At 42.2% G+C, this 19,724-nt stretch overlaps 1 protein-coding gene across 4 annotated transcripts in view; it reads right to left on the bottom strand.

Annotated features, from left to right (window-relative positions):
• Positions 1-19,724, bottom strand: part of BIRC6 (baculoviral IAP repeat containing 6) — a 1,530,571-nt gene that overhangs the window by 359,209 nt on the left and 1,151,638 nt on the right. For all 4 annotated transcript variants that reach the window (XM_033935681.1, XM_033935678.1, XM_033935679.1 and 1 more), the window contains one exon: positions 2,912-3,085. In XM_033935681.1, coding sequence (XP_033791572.1) covers positions 2,912-3,085 — 174 coding nt within the window. The remainder of the gene's footprint in view (positions 1-2,911; positions 3,086-19,724) is intronic.

The following is a 19,724-nucleotide window of genomic DNA, read 5'->3' as shown; positions in this document are numbered from 1 at the left end:
GTGTTTGAACTGCTTTCTGTATATTTCTTATAATATTCAATAAAATTATTGAACTAAAAAAAAAGAAAAAAGTAAAAAGAGGTGAATTGTTTATATGGATGTCCGAGGAGTATTAGAGTAGAATTATGTTAATAGGGAAGAAGGTAAAGGTACATTTGATTGTAGATGTATATCAAGAAGATTTAAGTGTGTTTGTGTTTTTAATCATTGATTGTAATCCAAAGAGATTGACATGTGGGATTTGAGTATGTTAAAATAAATGAAAATAATTTCAACCTTAGCCTAATAGGGCTAAACTAAAGAATCATGGCACAACTTGAAAAAAAAAATAGCAATAAGAAACCAATTCATGGAATCTGAAGTGGAAACTAGTGCTGCCCGATTCACGAAAAAAAATTTCAATTCAATTCAGCCTATTGAATCAATTTTTTGATTAAATTTTCCTGCCCAATTTGGTGTTTTCTTCAAACATCCTGGTGGGTTTATTTTATAGCCTCTTCACCCACCCCACCCTCTTTGCCGTGATGTAAACAAAATAAACAACAAATACTCACGTTCGCGGTCTAATACCAGTTCTGGCAGGACACACATTTCAAATCTGACACATTGTAATCACAAAACAGAAAATAAAATTATTTTTCTACCTTTTGTTGTCTGGTCATTATTCAAATCAGATAACTCGCTTGTCAGGGTCTCTTACCCATTTGTTGTTTTCTTCTTTCTCCGTTCTAACCATCCATCTTCCATCTCTGTCCTCCCCTTCTGTTTCCCTTCTCTCTCCCGGAAGTCTGGCATCTTTCCTTTTTTTGCCATTCCCGCAGCTGCAGAGATGGACCCCACCATCCCCAGATCACCATCTCTTCTTTTCTCAACTACCCTTTCATCCAGCATTTCGCCCTCCTTTCCCACCACCCCAGGGTCCACCAGCTGTCTCTTTCTCTTCCCAACTACCCTTCTATCCAGTATCTCTATTCCCCTCTCTACACCATCCCTTGTGTCCAACTTTTTAAATGCTTCCGGGAATGAGCCAGCCAAAAAATATAAAAATCAACTTTCTTGCTACCACCGCCACCAATCCACACATGCGCACACAGAGGTCCGCTTGGTGCTCCCTTTGCCAAAGTTCTTTCTTCTGATGTAACTTCCGGTTTCACAAAACCAGAAGTTATATTAGATCAGGGGTGTCAAACTCAATCACATAAGGGGCTGAAATCTAAAACATAGGCTAAGTTGACGGTCAAATTTTTAATCAACATACTTTGGGGTCCTTTTATTAAGATACACTAACCGATTTAGCGTGCGCTAAATATGCACCTTAATAAAAGCACCCCTTAGTCTTAGTAGAAGTATAGGGTTACAACCTCTCCAACCCCACACCGGCTCTGTGATGGGCCAAAATTAAAAACTTGGACAAAACTTGGAAAAAATTAAAAACTTAGAGCACAGTGTTGCAAAGTGTGGCGGTCGCGAGACTTGAGGCACGTGAATCTACAGCTGATGCCAAAGCCACAAAAAGGTGATATACAAGTCCCCTTTCCCCTTCCCTTTTGATTGTAGCCACAGAAAGCAGTAGTGTTATATGCAGGAACTTATTTTGTACCTGGGGCAATGGAGAGTTAAGGAGACTTAATTTTAAATATATGGCTCCTAGGTTGGCAGACGCAGAGATAAGTACACAGTATTATAAATAAGTAAATAAAAAGAGAATAGCACATAGCACTTTAAACGCACATTGAAATATATTTAAAATTATTTATGCTTCAAATATTTACGAATGCGGAATAGCCAATGATGAAGGTTACCACGTAATTCTCCCCGCAGGCGCAAATGGTAAAGCAGTGGAGTGGTGGGACTGAGGCTTCCACATACAGTTATTGAAGAATTTTTTAAGAGGTTTTGAATATCTAGGCCTTGTTTGGTGGTATACTACTTCATTTTCTTATCAGGCAGCCGGGAGGACCAGGGGACCCAAGCAGCGAAGGCAGCTGGGAGGGTGCAGGCGACCAAGAGCAGGGGAAAGCAGAGGAAGGCACGGTGGGAGCACAGTTTGGAGCTGCGAGAATTGAGGTACGTGATTCTCAACAGCGTTGATGAGGGAAAGCAGAGGAAGGCATGGCGGGAGCACAGTGTGGAGCTGCGAGACTTGAGGCGCATGATTCTCAACAACTGTGTCTTCGGAAGGCATCAGCTATTGAGAATCACGTGCCTCAAGTCTCGCGGCTCACACTGTGCTATGATGTGCTCCTGCCGTGCCTTCCTCTGATTTCCCCCATCGACGCTGTTGAGAATCACACGTTTGAAGTCGTTCTGGCGGGCCAACTTAATTTCAAAATTTTAATTGTCTGCATTAGATGAAGGACGCCGGCGGCAGAGGGAAAGCCCAACTTGAATCGGTGAGTTCGATTTTTTTGAAAAACGAATTGATTCGAATTGATTCACCCGATTCGAATCTGAAATCAGGCAGCACTAGTGGAAACAAATGGATCACTCGAAATGGACATATCACACATTTGCTCTTCAAAGTCATCAAGTGTAACTTTAGTCACATGACGGTGACCAGTTCTGAACAATTAAGATCTAAGCACTAAGATAGTTCTAAACAGTAAACAATAGATATCAACTACAAGCTCAATTAGTTTACAAAGGTCTCTATCATTGTTGTAGGTGCTTTATATGCAAAAAATATATTTACCTGTATATCTACTGTTTATACATATTTTCTTTAATAAAATGACAGAGTAAAGACTCCCCTACAATTTACAATGGAATAGTCCATCACCATTCTACTGTATCTGTACTAAAATCAGAGGCAGGGTTATGTCAACCAATTAAGTGTTTCCCTGGCCAATCATCACTAGTGCTTTATAACAAATACAATTATGCATTGGCAAAGCAAATAAAGAACACATACCTTTCTCTGTGTGCAGACGCTTAAAAGAATCAGTTTTTGACAGGCTAGGGTCAGAGATAACTTTTGATCCAAGCTTAACTGTTAGGTCGATTGATCGGTAACCTTGGGGGAGTTTGCGATCATACAGCAGAGTCAGAAGCTGGGCAAGTGTCATCTCAGCTGGCAATGGCTGGCCTAAAGAAACATTATCAGCTTACTGTCAGGCATGAAATCAATGAAAATTAATTTTAGTTCCATATATTAAAATATACTAAGGCTTTACAGTCCTCTCCAAACATAAAACAAAATTGTTTAGAAAGACTGTCAGTACTTCGGGCATTAGATTTGGAGATAAGTGTTAGACGCCAATGGCTAGCCAGGAATATTTTGAAACAAATAATAGAGCGGGTAGAATATTGTCCCATAAGCTGAAAAAAAAGACAATTCCGTAATGTTATTACTCGTGTACAAGGCCCAACTAGAGATTGTATTACCGTAGGCTAGATTCAGCAAGCTTTTATTAACTTCTATCAACCTGAATATATAGTGGAAGAAGCCGACATTTGTGCTTATCTGGATTCGATACAGCTACCTAGTAGTCTTACTCCTGGGGAAACTCAGGAACTTTCCCTCCCTATTACAGTGGAAGAACTAACATGGGCTATTAATGATATACTAGTGAGAAAATCACCAGGATTAGATGGTTTTACTGCTAAATTTTATAAGACATTTCAAATGACTGATTCCTCCATTGCTGTAATTTTTTAATACCTTGGTAGATAGACAAGAACTGCCATATTCATGGCGTTTAGCGGGTATAACCTTGATATTAAAACCAGATAAAGATCCAATATCCTGTTCCTCTTATAGACCCATTTCGCTACTAGATGTGGATTTTATTGTTTACCAAGATTTTAGCTAAATGTTTACAAATATATATGCCACAACTAGTGGTCGATGATCAATCTGGATTTGTACAAAGTCGCCAGACCTTTGATAATATTCGCTGAGTCTGTCATATATTTTGTCAAGGTGGTGGTGGAAATGATTTGACTCTTATTTGGGTGTTGATGTCGAGAAGACATTTGATAGGGTTTATTGGCCTTATCTGTTTCAAGTGCTAGAAAAGTTGGGAATATCTGGAACTTTCTTACACTGGCTCCGATTGTTATATAAGGCCTCCCTGGCTTCAATTAATATCAATGGTGGATATACTGAATGCTTTACTTTGGGGAGAGGGACTCGCCAAAGTTGCGCTTTATCACCCGTTCTCTTCGCACTAGTAATAGAGCCTCTTGCTTTTGTATGCATTGTACAAGTTCAGATGTTTTTAATTGCTTTACTTTTCAATAAAATAAAAATAAAAAAAAAGATTTTCAGTATATGAGCAAGGAATTCCTTATTGACTAATTAAGTGGCATGTTAAAAACAGGTGTTTTTACTCATTTGACACGAAATGAAAAAAATTTGAAAAGCATACCAATGTATACCATGTATAGATCGCATATACACCTCCAATGATCTTAAGGTTCGAAAAATGTCTCAATTCAAATTTTGTACCAGACTACGGAGTTTATAAATTCTTTAGTTTGTAATTTGTTTTCCATTCATCTTTATTACTAATGTTTGTATCTTATTAACACTTTAGGAGACAACTTAAGACTTATTTGTTCTCAAAGTTCTTGGGTCCTTAGTTTCTAACTCTCATCTATTGTGTATTCCTAGCTAATCTTGTGTAAACCGCATAGAACTTAAAGGTAATGTGGTCTAGAAATGGATTTTTATGTTATGCTATTTTATCCAGATGTTCAAGTTTATTTATGGCTTGATATACCGACCATCACATGTATCTGGACGGTTTACAATATATCCCAATTATATCCCAATGTCTCTTCAGCATCTTGGTGATATTTTTAGAAGGGAAGATTAGGTTCTTACCTTGATAATCTTTTTTCTAGTAAAAAGGCATATGAGTCTTGAACCAATGGGTATTTCATCTCTACTTGCGAGTTTGTATAGAAGGTGTTATCTTCGTTTTTCAGCTCTGCCTCCCCTATTCCTGCACTGTGTTCTGCTCCTCAGTTCGTACCAAAGCAGTTAACAGCTACAACAACAGGAAAAGAAAGAGGAGGGGCACGGGGAGCTCCCCAACAGCGTCTAGTTGGTTCTGCTTTAATTCAATGACAATTAAAAAAAAAACAATGCCAATAGGAACATAAAAAAAAAAAACAGGGTGGGACCCATAAAAAACCACCTACCTAAGTGCAACTGGCACTAACAATTATGTAGCTTATGCAAATTGCCATTTGGTATAACTTTTTTCTTTTTTTTCAAAAGATAGCTATCAACAACCCTCCCCTTTCAAAGAGGATATCTCTAGACACTGTGGAGACTTTCCGGATATTCATCACTCTTCAGACCTGTTTGACAGCAGAAGTTTAAGCATCCACAAAATATATACATGTCTGAGATAGGAAGCAGGCTAAATCTTAATCTGACAAGGCGAGTCTTCAAAAGTCTTATGCCTCATCTCAATGTGTGGTGGCAGCTAAGAAAGCAAATAGAATGATAGGAATTATCAGGAAAGAAATGGAAAAGATGAAAATGTTATAATGCCCTTTTAGTGCTCTATGTTATGACCGGATCTCGAACAGTGTGAGCAATTCTGTTCACCGTATCTCAAAAAAAGATAAAGTGGAATTAGAAAAGGTATAGAGAAGGGCAAGAAAAATGATAAAAGGGATGGGACGAATTCCCTATAAGGAAAGGCTAAAGCATCTAGGGCTCTTCAGCTTGGAAAAGAGAAGGCTCAGGGGTGATATGATAGAAGTCTATAAAATACTTAGTGGAGTGGAAAGAGTAGATGTGAATTATTAATATTCTTTCTAAAATTACTAAGACTAGAGGGCATATGATAAAGCTACTAAGTAGTAGATTTAAAACAAACCAGAGAAAATATTTCATCACACAACGTAAAATTAACTCTGGAATTCTTTGCTGGATAATGTGGTGAAATCAGTTAGCTTAGCAGCATTTAAAAAAGGTTTAGATAATTTCCTAAAAGAGACGTCCATAGGCCACTATTGAGATGGCTTGGGGAAATCCATTGCTTATTCCTAGGATGAACAGCATAAAATCTGTTTTACTATTAGGTACTTGGGAACTGGGTTGACCATTGTTGGAAACAGGATACTGGATTTGATGGACTTTCGGGTCTGTCCCAGTATGGCAATTCTTATGTTCTTATGCCAGCACTTCCTGATTCAAATCTTTGGCTGAAGATGCGCGATACTTTTTTGTTGGCTGCCAATGCCATCAGATGAAATGTTGGACATTCCCATTGATGCGCAATGCTGTCAAAGGCCTTCCAGGAAAGAGACTACTCCCCAGGATCCAGGGTCTGCTGGCTGAGAAAGTCAGCCTGCATATTGTCCACTCCCGTTACATGTGCTGCTGATAGTGCTTGTAGGTGGACTTCTGCTCAGCGAAACGACAACTGGACCTCCATTCACAATGGAGTACTCTTGGTGCCTCCTTGTTAGTTGACAACGTGACATAATCAAGCTCGAGGAATGGGCATCGACATGGCAGATGAGGTTCAACGTGGATAAGTGTAAAGTGATGCATGTCGGTAACAAAAATCTCATGCACGAATACAGGATGTCCGGGGCGGTACTTGGAGAGACCTCCCAGGAAAGGGACTTGGGAGTTATGATTGACAAGTCGATGAAGCCGTCCACACAATGTGCGGGCGGCAGCAAAAAGGGCAAACAGAATGCTAGGAATGATAAAGAAGGGGATCATGAACAGATCAGAGAAGGTTATCATGCCGCTGTACTGGGCCATGGTACACCCTCACCTCGAGTACTGCGTCCAGCACTGGTCACCTTACCTGAAGAAGGACACGGTACTATTCGAAAGGGTCCAGAGAAAAGCGACTAAGATGGTTAAGGGGCTGGAGGAGCTGCGGTACAGCGAAAGATTAGAGAAACTGGGCCTCTTCTCTCTCGCAAGGTACAGCAATAGGTTGGTACTATATAGCCTCAAATGGAGGAAAAGATCTCAGATAAACCACTAAGGGAACACATAAGTATTCTCCCTTTAAATTCGTGGCTATAGGTTTCTTTCACCGATCTAAAAACCTCCAATGTATTTTTACATTTTTTTATTATGCATTATTTATTAAACTATCTCACAAAATACTAAAAAAGTGTACTACTTATCTTTGGCTGAGAACAGGTAAAGTGCTTGAGTTACTCCAGTCAAAAAGTGCAGATAGCTAGAAAAAACGGCACATAAATAGTTATTAAAGTGCTCAGTGTATATCTAAATAGCACCATATGATTAAAGTGCAAAAAATACTTATCTGCAATATTGAAGCAATAAAGTGCTGTAATTAAACTGCTGTGTAATAGAACAGAAATATTGCACTTGAATTATATTGCACTACCCCGTCTCAGATTCTTAAAATCTATAAGCTTTAGCTCTCTTAGCTCTCATTAGCATTTAGCTCTCTTGCTTTCAACGGGTCCCGTTTCACCCTGTCGAGGGGCTTCATCAGGAAACGAGCTAAAATTAATATAAATATAAGATATATAGATTAGAAAGTAATTCAAATTATGTTAAAATACATACAAGAGAATCCCAGCATTGAAAAATTACTCACTGCTTTAGCGCGATAGACCCATGGTATTCACAATGAACTAAAGTCAAAATGGCGCTTATAAGTCTTAAGAACGCCAGCGCATGCGAACTGTTTTCACTCTATCAGCACTTGCGTGTCAAATATAAGGACTCCTTTGCAATTTTAAATTGACATAGAAATGTTCAAAGAATTTATATATCTTTGAATTCTGTGAAAATAGTAAAAGATTGGACATATTTGCAAAAATTCTCTCAATACATTGTTGTAAAAGAAGATATCTCTTTTTATGGAATAATTTATATGAAGCGTTGACAACCAGGAAATTCATGAAAAAGTTCATATAAACATAGACCACTCAATTTTGGAATTGAGTCCTTTAGGGTGCATACTGTTTAATTTGTAAATCCATCTTGAGAGAATTTTTGCAAATATGTCCAATCTTTTACTATTTTCACAGAATTCAAAGATATATAAATTCTTTGAACATTTCTATGTCAATTTAAAATTGCAAAGGAGTCCTTATATTTGACACGCAAGCGCTGATAGAGTGAAAACAGTTCGCATGCGCTGGCGTTCTTAAGACTTATAAGCGCCATTTTGACTTTAGTTCATTGTGAATACCATGGGTCTATCGCGCTAAAGCAGTGAGTAATTTTTCAATGCTGGGATTCTCTTGTATGTATTTTAACATAATTTGAATTACTTTCTAATCTATATATCTTATATTTATATTAATTTTAGCTCGTTATCTGATGAAGCCCCTCGACAGGGTGAAACGGGACCCGTTGAAAGCAAGAGAGCTAAATGCTAATGAGAGCTAAGAGAGCTAAAGCTTATAGATTTTAAGAATCTGAGACGGGGTAGTGCAATATAATTCAAGTGCAATATTTCTGTTCTATTACACAGCAGTTTAACTACAGCACTTTATTGCTTCAATATTGCAGATAAGTATTTTTTGCACTTTAATCATATGGTGCTATTTAGATATACACTGAGCACTTTAATAACTATTTATGTGCTGTTTTTTCTAGCTATCTGCACTTTTTGACTGGAGCACTCAAGCATTTTACCTGTTCTCAGCCAAAGATAAGTAGTACACTTTTTTAGTATTTTGTGAGATAGTTTAATAAATAATCCATAATAAAAAAATTTAAAAAAATACATTGGAGGTTTTTAGATCGATGAAAGAAACCTATAGCTACGAATTTAAACGGAGAATACTTGTGTTCCCTTAGTGGTTTATCTGAGATCTTTTCCTCCATTTGAGGCTATATAGTACCAACCTATTGCTGTACCTTGTATGATTTAATCGTTGGTATACATCTTTCACTATCTTGCCTCTTCTCTCTCGAACAGAGGAGATTGAGAGGGGACATGATCGAAACATTCAAGGTACTGAAGGGGATAGACTTAGTAGATAAGGACAGGTTGTTCACCCTCTCCAAGGTAGGGAGAACCAGAGGGCACTCTCTAAAGTTGAAAGGGGAGAGATTCCGTACAAACGTAAGGAAGTTCTTCTTCACCCAGAGAGTGGTAGAAAGCTGGAATGCCCTTTCAGAGGCTGTTATAGGGGAAAACACCCTCCAAGGATTCAAGACAAAGTTAAACAAGTTTCTGTTGAACAAGAATGTGCGCTGGTAGGGCTAGTCTCAGTTAGGGTGCTCGTCTTAGACCAGAGGGCCACCGCGTAAATGGACTGCTGGGCATGATGGACCACTGGTCTGACTCAGCAGTGGCAATTCTTATGTTCTTATATTCCACAGCTGTGGCATTGTCAGAGAAGACTCTGACTATTATGCCTTCTAGGATGATATCTAGTGTCTGTAGTGCTAAATGAATGGCTTGCAGTTCCAATCTGTTGATGGACCATTTACACTAGCCATAAGATAATCCAGCCACTTGCCAAAGAGCATGTGACCCTTGAAAGATAGCCTACTTAGGGTAGCCTTGAAAGCAGAATCTCCTGCCCATTGTCTGATCCAGAGTATCCTATAAGCAGAGACTTAGCTTAAGACGTTGAACACATCATAGATAGCATCCATTCTCACAATTGGTAACTGGAGGTACGTGTCCTCCTCTGCTGTCAAAGCCTGATGCAAGATAGTATGGCAGTCATGTGTGACCCTGGGCAAGTCACTTAATAATAATAATAATAACAGCTTATATACCGCAATACCGTGAAGTTCTATGCAGTTTACAAAGATTAAGCAAAGGTACAAATTGATTGACTTTAAGAGGGGAGGAAGAAAGAGGGTTAAAAGGACAGGAAATCCATTTTTGAGGAGAGAGTGATCAATAGAACAAGTTAATCGCTATAGAGGGGAGAGAGAAGAGAGGATCAGTTGTCTAGATACTTTAGGAACAGGTGTATTTTCAGACGTTTCCTAAATTCCTCATAAGTAGTGGGCGAAAGCAATTGTTCTAGGTCTTTACCCCATGATGCTGCTTGGTGCGAGAGATGTTCATGATGTTTTTTCAGTTTACAACCTCTCACTGGGGGGGAAACGAAGTTGGAATGTGAGCTTCTCTTGTGTCTGTTGGCTGAGAAGACGAAAAGATCAATTATATATTTAGGGGAAGTCCGTGTAGTGCTTTGAAGCAGAAGCAGGCAAATTTAAACTTTACGCGCACCTCCATTGGCAGCCAATGCAGTTGCCGGTAGTAGGGTGTCACGTGGTCAAAGATCAGCCCAAAGATCAGTTTGACCGCTGCATTTTGCATCAATTGTAAACGCTGCATGTTCTTTTGGGAAATTGCTAAATAGGCGATGTTATAGTAGTCAAGTAGACTCAGTACAAGGGATTGGACTAGGGTTCTGAATGCCGCTGTATTGAAATAAGCTTTAATGGATCTGAGTTTCCAGAGAGTGAAAAATCCCTTTCTGATCAAGGAGTCCACCTGGTCTCTCATGGTTAGGCACTGATCCAAAGTTACACCTAGTATCTTTATGATAGGTTGGATAAGAACATAAGAACATAAGCAATGCCTCCGCTGGGTCAGACCTGAGGTCCATCATGTCCAGGACCTGTGCAGTAATCCTCTATTTATACCCCTCTATCCCCTTTTCCAGCAGGAAATTGTCCAATCCTTTCTTAAATCCCTGTACTGTACTCTGCCCTATTACGCCCTCTGGAAGCGCATTCCAGGTGTCCACCACTCGTTGGATAAAGAAGAACTTCCTAGCATTCGTTTTGAATCAGTCCCCTTTCAACTTTTCCAAGTGTCCTCTTGTTCTTTTATTTTTCGAAAGTTTGAAGAATCTGTCCCTCTCTACTCTCTCTATGCCCTTCATGATCTTATAAGTCTCTATCATATCCCCTCTAAGTCTCCTCTTCTCCAGGGAAAAGAGACCCAGTTTCTCCAATCTCTCAGCGTATGAGAGGTTTTCCACCCCTTTTATCAAGCGTGTCGCTCTCCTCTGAACCCTCTCGAGTAACGCCATATCCTTCCTAAGGTACGGAGACCAATATTGGACGCAGCATTCCAGATGCGGGAGCACCATCGCCCGATACAATGGCTGGATAACTTCTTTCGTCCTTGTTGTAATACCCTTCTTGATTATGCCTAGCATTCTATTTGCTTTCTTAGCGGCTGCTGCGCACTGTGCCGTCGGCTTCATTGTCATGTTCACCATTACCCCCAAGTCCCTTTCTTGGTTACTCTCATTCAATAATATCCCTCCCATCGTATAGTTGTTCCTCGGGTTTCTGTTTCCCAGATGCAATACTTTACATTTCTCAACGTTGAACTTCATCTGCCATCTCGCCGCCCATTCCCCCAGTCTGTTCAAGTCCCTTGGCAATTCTTCGCATTCCTCTTTAGTCCCAGCTCCACTAAATAGTTTTGTATCGTCCGCAAATTTTATCATCTCACACTTCGTGCCTGTTTCTAGATCATTTATGAATATATTAAATAGCAGCGGCCCGAGCACTGAGCCCTGCGGAACACCACTCGTGACCCTCATGCAGTCCGAGTAGTGGCCCTTCACCCCTATCCTCTGTTTCCTACCCGCCAACCAGTTTCTGATCCATCTATGTACGTCTCCGTCCACTCCATGGTTCTTCAGTTTCTGGAGTAGACGCTCGTGAGGCACCTTGTCAAAGGCTTTTTGGAAATCAAGGTATATGATGTCTATGGGGTCTCCTCTGTCCATCTGTTTGTTAATTCCTTCGAAGAAGTGCAATAAGTTCGTTAGGCACGATCTCCCCCCTGCAGAAACCATGTTGGCTTGTTATCAAAAGTTAATTTCTTTCCAAATGTTCATCGATGTGTTCTTTAATCAGTGCTTCCGCCATTTTCCCCGGAACCGAGGTCAAACTCACTGGTCTGTAGTTTCCCGGGTCACCACTTGATCCCTTTTTAAAGATGGGCGTGACATTAGCTATCTTCCAATCCTCCGGGATCATGCCTGTTTTCAAGGATAGGTTGCAAATTTGCTGCAGTAGTTCCGCTATCTCCTCCTTTAATTCCTTCAGAACCCTGGGATGGATTCCGTCCAGACCCGGGGATTTGTCAGTTTTAAGTTTTTCTATCTGCCTGTGTACATCATCAAGGCTCACTTCCATGGATGTTAATATTTCTGCTTGATTTCCATTGAAGATTTGTTCAGGTTTCGGTATGTTGGTTGTGTCTTCGTTTGTAAATACAGACGAGAAGAACATGTTGAGTCTTTCTGCGACTTCTTTCTCCTCCTTCACCGCTCCCTTCGTCCACCTCCTCCCTAGCTGGCTGGTTCCCTTTAACATATCTGAAGAACGGTTTGAAATTTCGTGCCTCCCTGGCTAGCCTCTCTTCATACTCTCTTTTGGCTTTTCGAACCACAAGGTGACATTCTTTTTGATACTTCCTGTGCTCCTTCTAGTTCCCTTCAGTTTTGTCCTTTTTCCATTTCCTGAATGAATTTTTCTTATTGCCTATCGCTTCCTTCACTATTTTAGTCATCCATACCAGGTCTTTTGTTTTACCCTATTTGCACCCCTTTCTGAATCTGGGGATGTGCAGCTTTTGTGCCTCGCTCACCGTGTCTTTGAAAAAATGTTCTACTGTTTGCTATTCTACTGTTTGCCATTTTTTGGAAGTGTTCCTAAGTTTCTTCCTTACCATTTCCCTCATTGCTTCATAGTTTCCTTTCCTGAAGTTGAAAGATGTCGCTATGGTTCTCTTTCCTTTCGGTATTCCTACTTCAACCTTGAACTTGATCATATTATGATCGCTGTTTCCCAATGGTCCCACTACTTCCACTTCCTTTGCAGGTCCCCTTAGTCCATTTAGGATTAGATCCAGAGTGGCATTTCCTCTCGTCGGTTCTCTAACAAGCTGCTCCATGAAGCAATCTTGTATAGCCTCCAGGAATTTTGTCTCCCTAGCGCATCTTGAGCTTCCAAGACTCCAGTCTATCCCAGGGTAGTTGAAGTCTCCCATAACAACTGTGTAACCGCTTTTGCATTTCGGCATCCATTTCTTTATCGCTATCTCCGGTTTGCCCAGGTGGACGATAGTATAGGCCCATCTTTATTTCATGCCCTTTCCTACCCGGTATTTTAACCCATAGCGATTCCAGTTTGTTGATCATCTCCGCTGTGTCCGTTCTTGTCGATTGTATGCTTTCTTTTACGTATAGGGCTATTCCTCCTTCTTTCTGTCCTGACCTGTCCTGGCGATAGAGCTTTTACCCCGGCAGTGCTGTATCCCATTTGTTTTCCTCATTACAACACGTTTCAGAGATTCCAATGATGTCTATGTCCTCTGCATTGGCCATTGCTTCTAGTTCCCCCATTTTGTTTCTTAGACTCCTTGCATTAGTATATATGTAGTTTAGATCCTGGCATTTTGTCGTCTTCATTTCTTTCCCCTGTGCTTTGGTCTTTGGTGTCTTCTCTTTTGCTACACTATTTCTAACCTCCTCTTCTGGGTTAGTTGACTCCTGTAATTTGTCTCTTGTTTCTTCCCAGCCTTTTTTCCCCTCAGAATCTTCACGGGATACCTTTTTCTGAATCATCGACGCTAGGTCGACTGTCGGCTTTCCCCTTTCTCTTAGTTTAAAGCCTGTTCTATTCGTCTCTTGTTCCCGCCGTGCTCAGGTGCAGTCCATCTCTCCTGTAGAGCTTGCTCTTGCCCCAGAACGTTGTCCAGTTTCTCACGAAGAGGAATACTTCTTCCTCACACCATCTCCTCATCCACGCATTTATTGATTGTAGTTCTTCCTGCCTTTTCACATCTGCCCTCTGTACCGGTAGGATCTCTGAGAATACTATCTTCTGGGTTCTCATCTTCAGCTTCCTTCCCAGAATTTTGAACTGTTCTATCAGCGTGCCTCTTCTGTAGTCTCTCCTGCTGACATCATTCGTCCCGATGTGGATCATTACTGCAGTCTCTTCCGTCTCCGCTCCATCCAGGATCATCCCAATTTTGTCCACGATGTCCTTGGTTCTCGCTCCTGGGAGGCAGGTCACCAGTCGATCCTCTCTCCCTCCTGCTATGTGGCTGTCCACAGGCCTCAGTATCGAGTCTCCCACCAGGATCGTTGACTTTCCCTTCTTCAATTTTCGTTTTGGTCTCAGGTCAATGTCCTCAGCGTGCTTCGCTCTCTCTTCTTCTGGGCATCGACTAGCCAATTCTTCCCCCTCGTGCGGTATTCTTCTGTGGGTGTCTTCTATGAGGTCACCTGCTTCTTGCTCCCCCTTCCAAGTTGGTGTTGGTGTAACTTCATCTCTCCTCTGGAGTTCGTTCTCTTCCACCCTCCTCCTGTATGCTTCCTCAATGAATTCCTCGAGTTCCCTGACTTCCTTCTCGATGTGTCTCTCACTCTTGAAGTCTTCAAATGCCCTGGTAGGGTCCTCTGTGGTGTAAAGTCCTTCTAGCTCCTGTATCTTGTCCTCAAGTCACTTGACTTCTTTCCTCAAGCTTTTCAGCTCCTGACACCGACTGCATACGTATGACTGTCTCCCCGAGGGGAGGTAGTCATACATATGACAGTTCGTGCAGAACACTGGAAAGCTCATCTTCTGGTTACCTTCTGCTTCCATCGGGGTTACTACTTTAAGAAACAGTTAAGTTTACGTGCTCCTTCTGTGCCTGCTTCCTTCTGCACCTGCTTCTTGCCTTGCTGCCTTCTTCTTTTGTGTGGGCTGCCTACGCTCTACCTTTCCTTACTTTTGCTTGTGTGTTTGTTCCTTCTGTGCCTGCTGCCTTTGCACAACCTTGCCTAACTTTTGTTTGTGTGTGGTTGTTCCTTCTATATCTGCTTCTTGCCTTGATGCCTTCTTGTGTGTGCTGTCTTTTCTCTTCCTTACCTTAATGTTGCTTGAATGTGTTCATCCTTTCTGCGCCTGCTTATTCTTACCTTCTGTGCTTCTGTGCTTGCCGCTTCTTTACCTTTCAGTCCTTCCCTGTGCTCTTGGGTGTAATGACTTGGCCCTTCGCAAAGGCGCTCTCGCTAAGGCGAGCGCCTTCGCCGCGCGCCTAACGGCTGCGCACCGTTGGCTCCGCCCCCTTTTATGGGAGAGTTCGGCTGCTGACTCTCCGACGCGGTGGGGGTGGGCGGAGCTAACTCTCGCCCTGCCCCTAGCCTCCTGCTCTTCTCTGTCTCCCTCCTCTGCTCGTTTCTGCTTTTAAAACTGCTTTTCTCCTGCTAGGGTAATTAAAATTATTGATACATAGTGGTGATTTGGTGTCAAGCGGATGTGGCGAAGCAACGAAGAAAGTTGTCTTTTCTGAATTAAGTTTGAGCCTAAAGGTTGTCATCCAATGCTCCATCACGTTTATGGCTTCTGAAGCTTTAGGAATAGTTTCAGAGATAGAATTAACTGCATAACTGCAGCTGGAAATTGGATCATCAAAAAACCAGCGTGGATAACAACTGCAGTGAAAAAGGCGATAAGTGACAAGAAAGCATCGTTCAAAAAATGGAAAAAGGACCAAACAAAGGACAACCAAAAGGAGCACAAAGAACACCAAAGGGAGTGTCACCGTGTGGTTAGGAAAGCTAAAATAGAATATGAGGAGAGACTGGCGGGGGAAACAACAAACTTCAAATCGTTCTTCAGATATGTGAAGGGGAAGCAACCGGCAAGGGAAGAAGTGGGGCCATTGGATGATGGAGACAAAGAAGGAGTGGTAAAGGAGGAAAAAAAGATAGCTGACAGGTTAAATAAGTTCTTCACGTCAGTCTTCACGAGGGAGGACACATCCAATATTCCGGAACCAGAGGACATCGTAAATGGGGATCGGGATGAAAAGCTGGTCCAACTAGAGGTAAGCCAAGAGGATGTCCTCAGGCAGATAGACAGACTAAAGAGCGACAAATCGCCAGGTCCGGACGGCATTCACCCAAGGGTACTCAAGAAACTAAGGAACGAAATAGCAGAGCCACTTCGCCAAATATGTAACCTATCCTTAAAAACTGGAGAGATCCTGAAGGATTGGAAAATTGCAAATGTCACGCCCAACTTCAAGAAGGGTTCAAGGGGGGACCCGGGAAACTACAGGCCGGTGAGCTTGACCTCAGTCCCGGGAAAGATGATGGAAGCACTGATTAAGGATAGTATCTGTGAACACATAGAAAACAATGGACAGCTAAAGTCGAGCCAGCACGGCTTCTGCAAGGGTAGGTCATGCCTCACAAACTTATTGTACTTCTTTGAGGGGGTAAACAGCCAGGTGGATAAAGGGAAATCCATTGACATCATTTACCTTGATTTTCAAAAAGCCTTCGACAAGGTACCGCACGAAAGACTGCTTAAAAAGCTGTGGAAACACGGGGTGCAAGGGGAGTCCACCGATGAATCAAAAACTGGCTGGCAGACAGGAAACAGAGGGTTGGAGTAAAGGGCCATTACTCAGACTGGCATTGGGTCACGAGCGGAGTTCCACAGGGGTCGGTGCTGGGACTCCTGTTCAATATATTTATTAATGACCTGGAGGCGGGAACAAATTGCGAAGTTATTAAATTTGCGGTTGACACCAAACTCTACCGCAGGGTTGAAACCATGGAAGACTGCGAAGATCTGCAAAGGGACCTAACGATGCTAGAAGAATGGGCCAAGAAATGGCAAATGAACTTTAACGTAGGGAAATGCAAGGTCATGCATGTAGGGAAAAAGAACCCGATGTTCAGCTACAAAATGGGGGGATCACTGCTAGGGGTAAGTAACCTTGAAAGAGACCTTGGAGTGATGGTAGACACATCTTTGAAGGCGTCGGCACAGTGCGCCACAGCCTAAAGAAAAGCAAGCAAAATGTTGGGTATCATTAAGAAGGGTATCACGACCAGGACAAAGGAGGTCATCCTGCCACTGTATCGTGCAATGGTGCGACCGCATCTGGAGTACTGTGTCCAGTACTGGTCGCCGTACCTCAAGAAGGACCTGGCGGTACTTGAGGGAGTCCAGTGAAGAGCAACTAAACTGATAAGAGGTATGGAAAACCTCTTATATACTGACAGACTGAAAAAGCTGGGGCTGTTCTCCCTGGAAAAGCGGAGACTTAGAGGAGACATGATAGAAACCTTCAAGATCCTGAAAGGTATAGAAAAGGTAGACAGGGACAGATTTTTCAGATTATGGGGAACCACAAGTACAAGGGGGCACTTGGAGAAATTAAAAGGGACAGGCTTAGAACAAATGCCAGAAAGTTCTTTTTCACCCAGAGGGTGGTGGATACATGGAACGCGTTTCCGGAGGCTGTGATAGGCCGGAGCATGTTACAAGGCTTCAAAGAAGGTTTGGATAGGTTCCTAGAGGATAAAGGAATTGAGGGGTACAGATAGGAGTAGCGGTAGGTTATAGGGATAGTCTGGGACCATTGGTCAGGCAATGGGCCTGATGGGCCACCGCGGGAGCGGACCGCTGGGCGAGATGGACCTCTGGTCTGCCTCAGCGGAGGCAACTTCTTATGTTCTTAACTAAATAGTTTTATCCCTAACTGGGTTAGCTGCGTGCCTAGTGAGGACATGTAGACGTTGAAGAGCAATGGAGATAGCGGAGACCCTTGTGGCACACCGGATGGATTGCTCCAGGTATCTGAAAGTTCATAATTAAAACATACTTGATAAGTGCGGGACATAAGGAAGCCACAGAACCAATTCAGCACCTCGTCCCCGATATCAATGGTGTCTAGGCATTGCAGCAGTTTCCCGTGGTCTACTAGATCAAAGGCAGAACTCATATCGAATTGCATAACCAGGGCATTAAGGCCCTTACTAAACAGTAGGCGCAGATTGTCTAAAATAGCCGCAATTACTGTCTCAGTACTGAATAACGGTCTAAAACCGGATTGAGTTTCATGTAGGAGAGAGAACTGATCCAGATAATCCATCAGTTGGGTGTGTACCAATCCCTCCATAATTTTTACAATAAATGGAATGGATGCTACTGGTCTGTAGTTGGATATTATAGCTGAAGATTCTTTTCGATTTTTTAGAATTGGGGTTATTATTATGTGACCATTATTAGAGAGGAACTTCCCAGTTTTTAGGTCATGAGCCAAATATTGCATCAATGATAGTTTAAATACTAAAGGTGCCGCTTTCATGATTTCTGGGGGGCATGAGTCCAGAACGCAATAGGATTTAGAGTATTTGTTATATAGTCTGTTGTAATTGTTCCACTCTAAATCTTGAAAGGAGCTCCAGATAATCCCCCCATTGCCCCAGGTACATTAGATAGAGTGTTAGCCTGCCAGGACAGATAGGGAAAAATGCTTCAGTACCTGAATATACACCACTTAGGTTATAAGTGGTATATAAATAATAAAAGCCGCTACCGCTGCCATCTTCAGCCCCAGAGCCACGGCTTCAATTTGTTTTTGAAGACTAAATTTATTCTCCGGTCCTGCTCAACCTTTAAAATTACTCCACCTTCACTAGGAAGAGGAGTATGTTTGGTAACCTGCACTACCAGTGAATCCACTTTAGGTGGGACAAACAGCTCTTGGAAAACAGGTGTCAGCACAATATAACTTTGTCAGACCTGGCAACCCACAAGAGACCTTCTGGAGTCTCCCAATGCTCTGTTAACAACAGGAAGGTATCCCGGGTTACTTCAAAAAGGTGGCACACAGCTGGCTGCTCCACAGAGCCACCAGAGTTTCTTTGTGAAGCTGCAGTCCAGTCTTTTTCTCTGGCAGGAGACCATCGAAGAGGGGTCTCAAGGCACTGAAGCCACCAAAAAATGAACTTTAAGCAAACATTAAGTGAAAAAATAAGAAACAGAAGCAGAGCACCAGCAAAAGACTTCTGCAACACCCAGACTGCAGGTTGGGATTGAACAGCTAGCGTATGGAATCCGGAAGAGATGTAACAAAATGCTATTTAGGTTTTTGACAGGTACTTGTGACTTGGATTTGACTACGCGAAGACGGGATGCTGGGATCGATGGACCATTGGTCTGACCAAGTAAGGCTATTCTTATGCTCTTAACTAGATATGCACCATGAAAAAAAGATAGATATCTGAAGTGCAGACCTTCAGGGGTGGGACTGCTTTACAATGTTTGTTATGTACGGAAATGAACAGGAGTCTTAAATATTTGATATGATATTACAATATCTATAAGCTTGGATTGCTATGTTCTTATTTCTACTGTAACCAATAGGTAGCTGATCTGGAGCTATACTATAACAAATATTTGACTCAAGAGACCAAAATGGTACAGGCTATTATAGAGAACAAAATTACAGAGCACATATACAAAGCATGGATTTGGGGAAGCCCAAACAACTGAGGAGCAGGGGAACCCCCAAAGCAACCTCCTGCCACTCAGCTACTGGGCCTTTTTTCTTTTTTTCCATGCCATAGATGTTGTGCATGTGTTACACACGCATATGTGCCCCATTAAAAAAATAAATAAATGGAACCACCGTCGCCCCCTTCCCCGATGACCCCTTCCCCTCCCCCCAGATGACTCAAATTAAGAGGCAGTAGGGATGCCCACTCCCTCCCTACCACTGCAAAATCCCCCACCAGCTAAACCGCCCCCCTGCACATCAATAAAAAAATTGGCAGGAGGGATGCCAACTCCCTTCCTGTCACTGTGAAACCCCCTGAACTGACCCCCCAGCCAGAATCCTCCACGAACTGACCCCTCCACTCCGCTTCCCAACTCCCCTTCCTAAAAAAAATATATTAGCAAGAGGGAGTGAGCATCCCTCCTGTCAAGTTTGGCTGGTGCAAGGGGGGGGGGGGTCATTTTT

The sequence above is a fragment of the Geotrypetes seraphini genome, chromosome 3 (assembly GCF_902459505.1).
Source record: "Geotrypetes seraphini chromosome 3, aGeoSer1.1, whole genome shotgun sequence".
NCBI lineage: Eukaryota > Metazoa > Chordata > Amphibia > Gymnophiona > Dermophiidae > Geotrypetes > Geotrypetes seraphini.
This window is presented reverse-complemented; position numbering and strand designations above follow the sequence as displayed.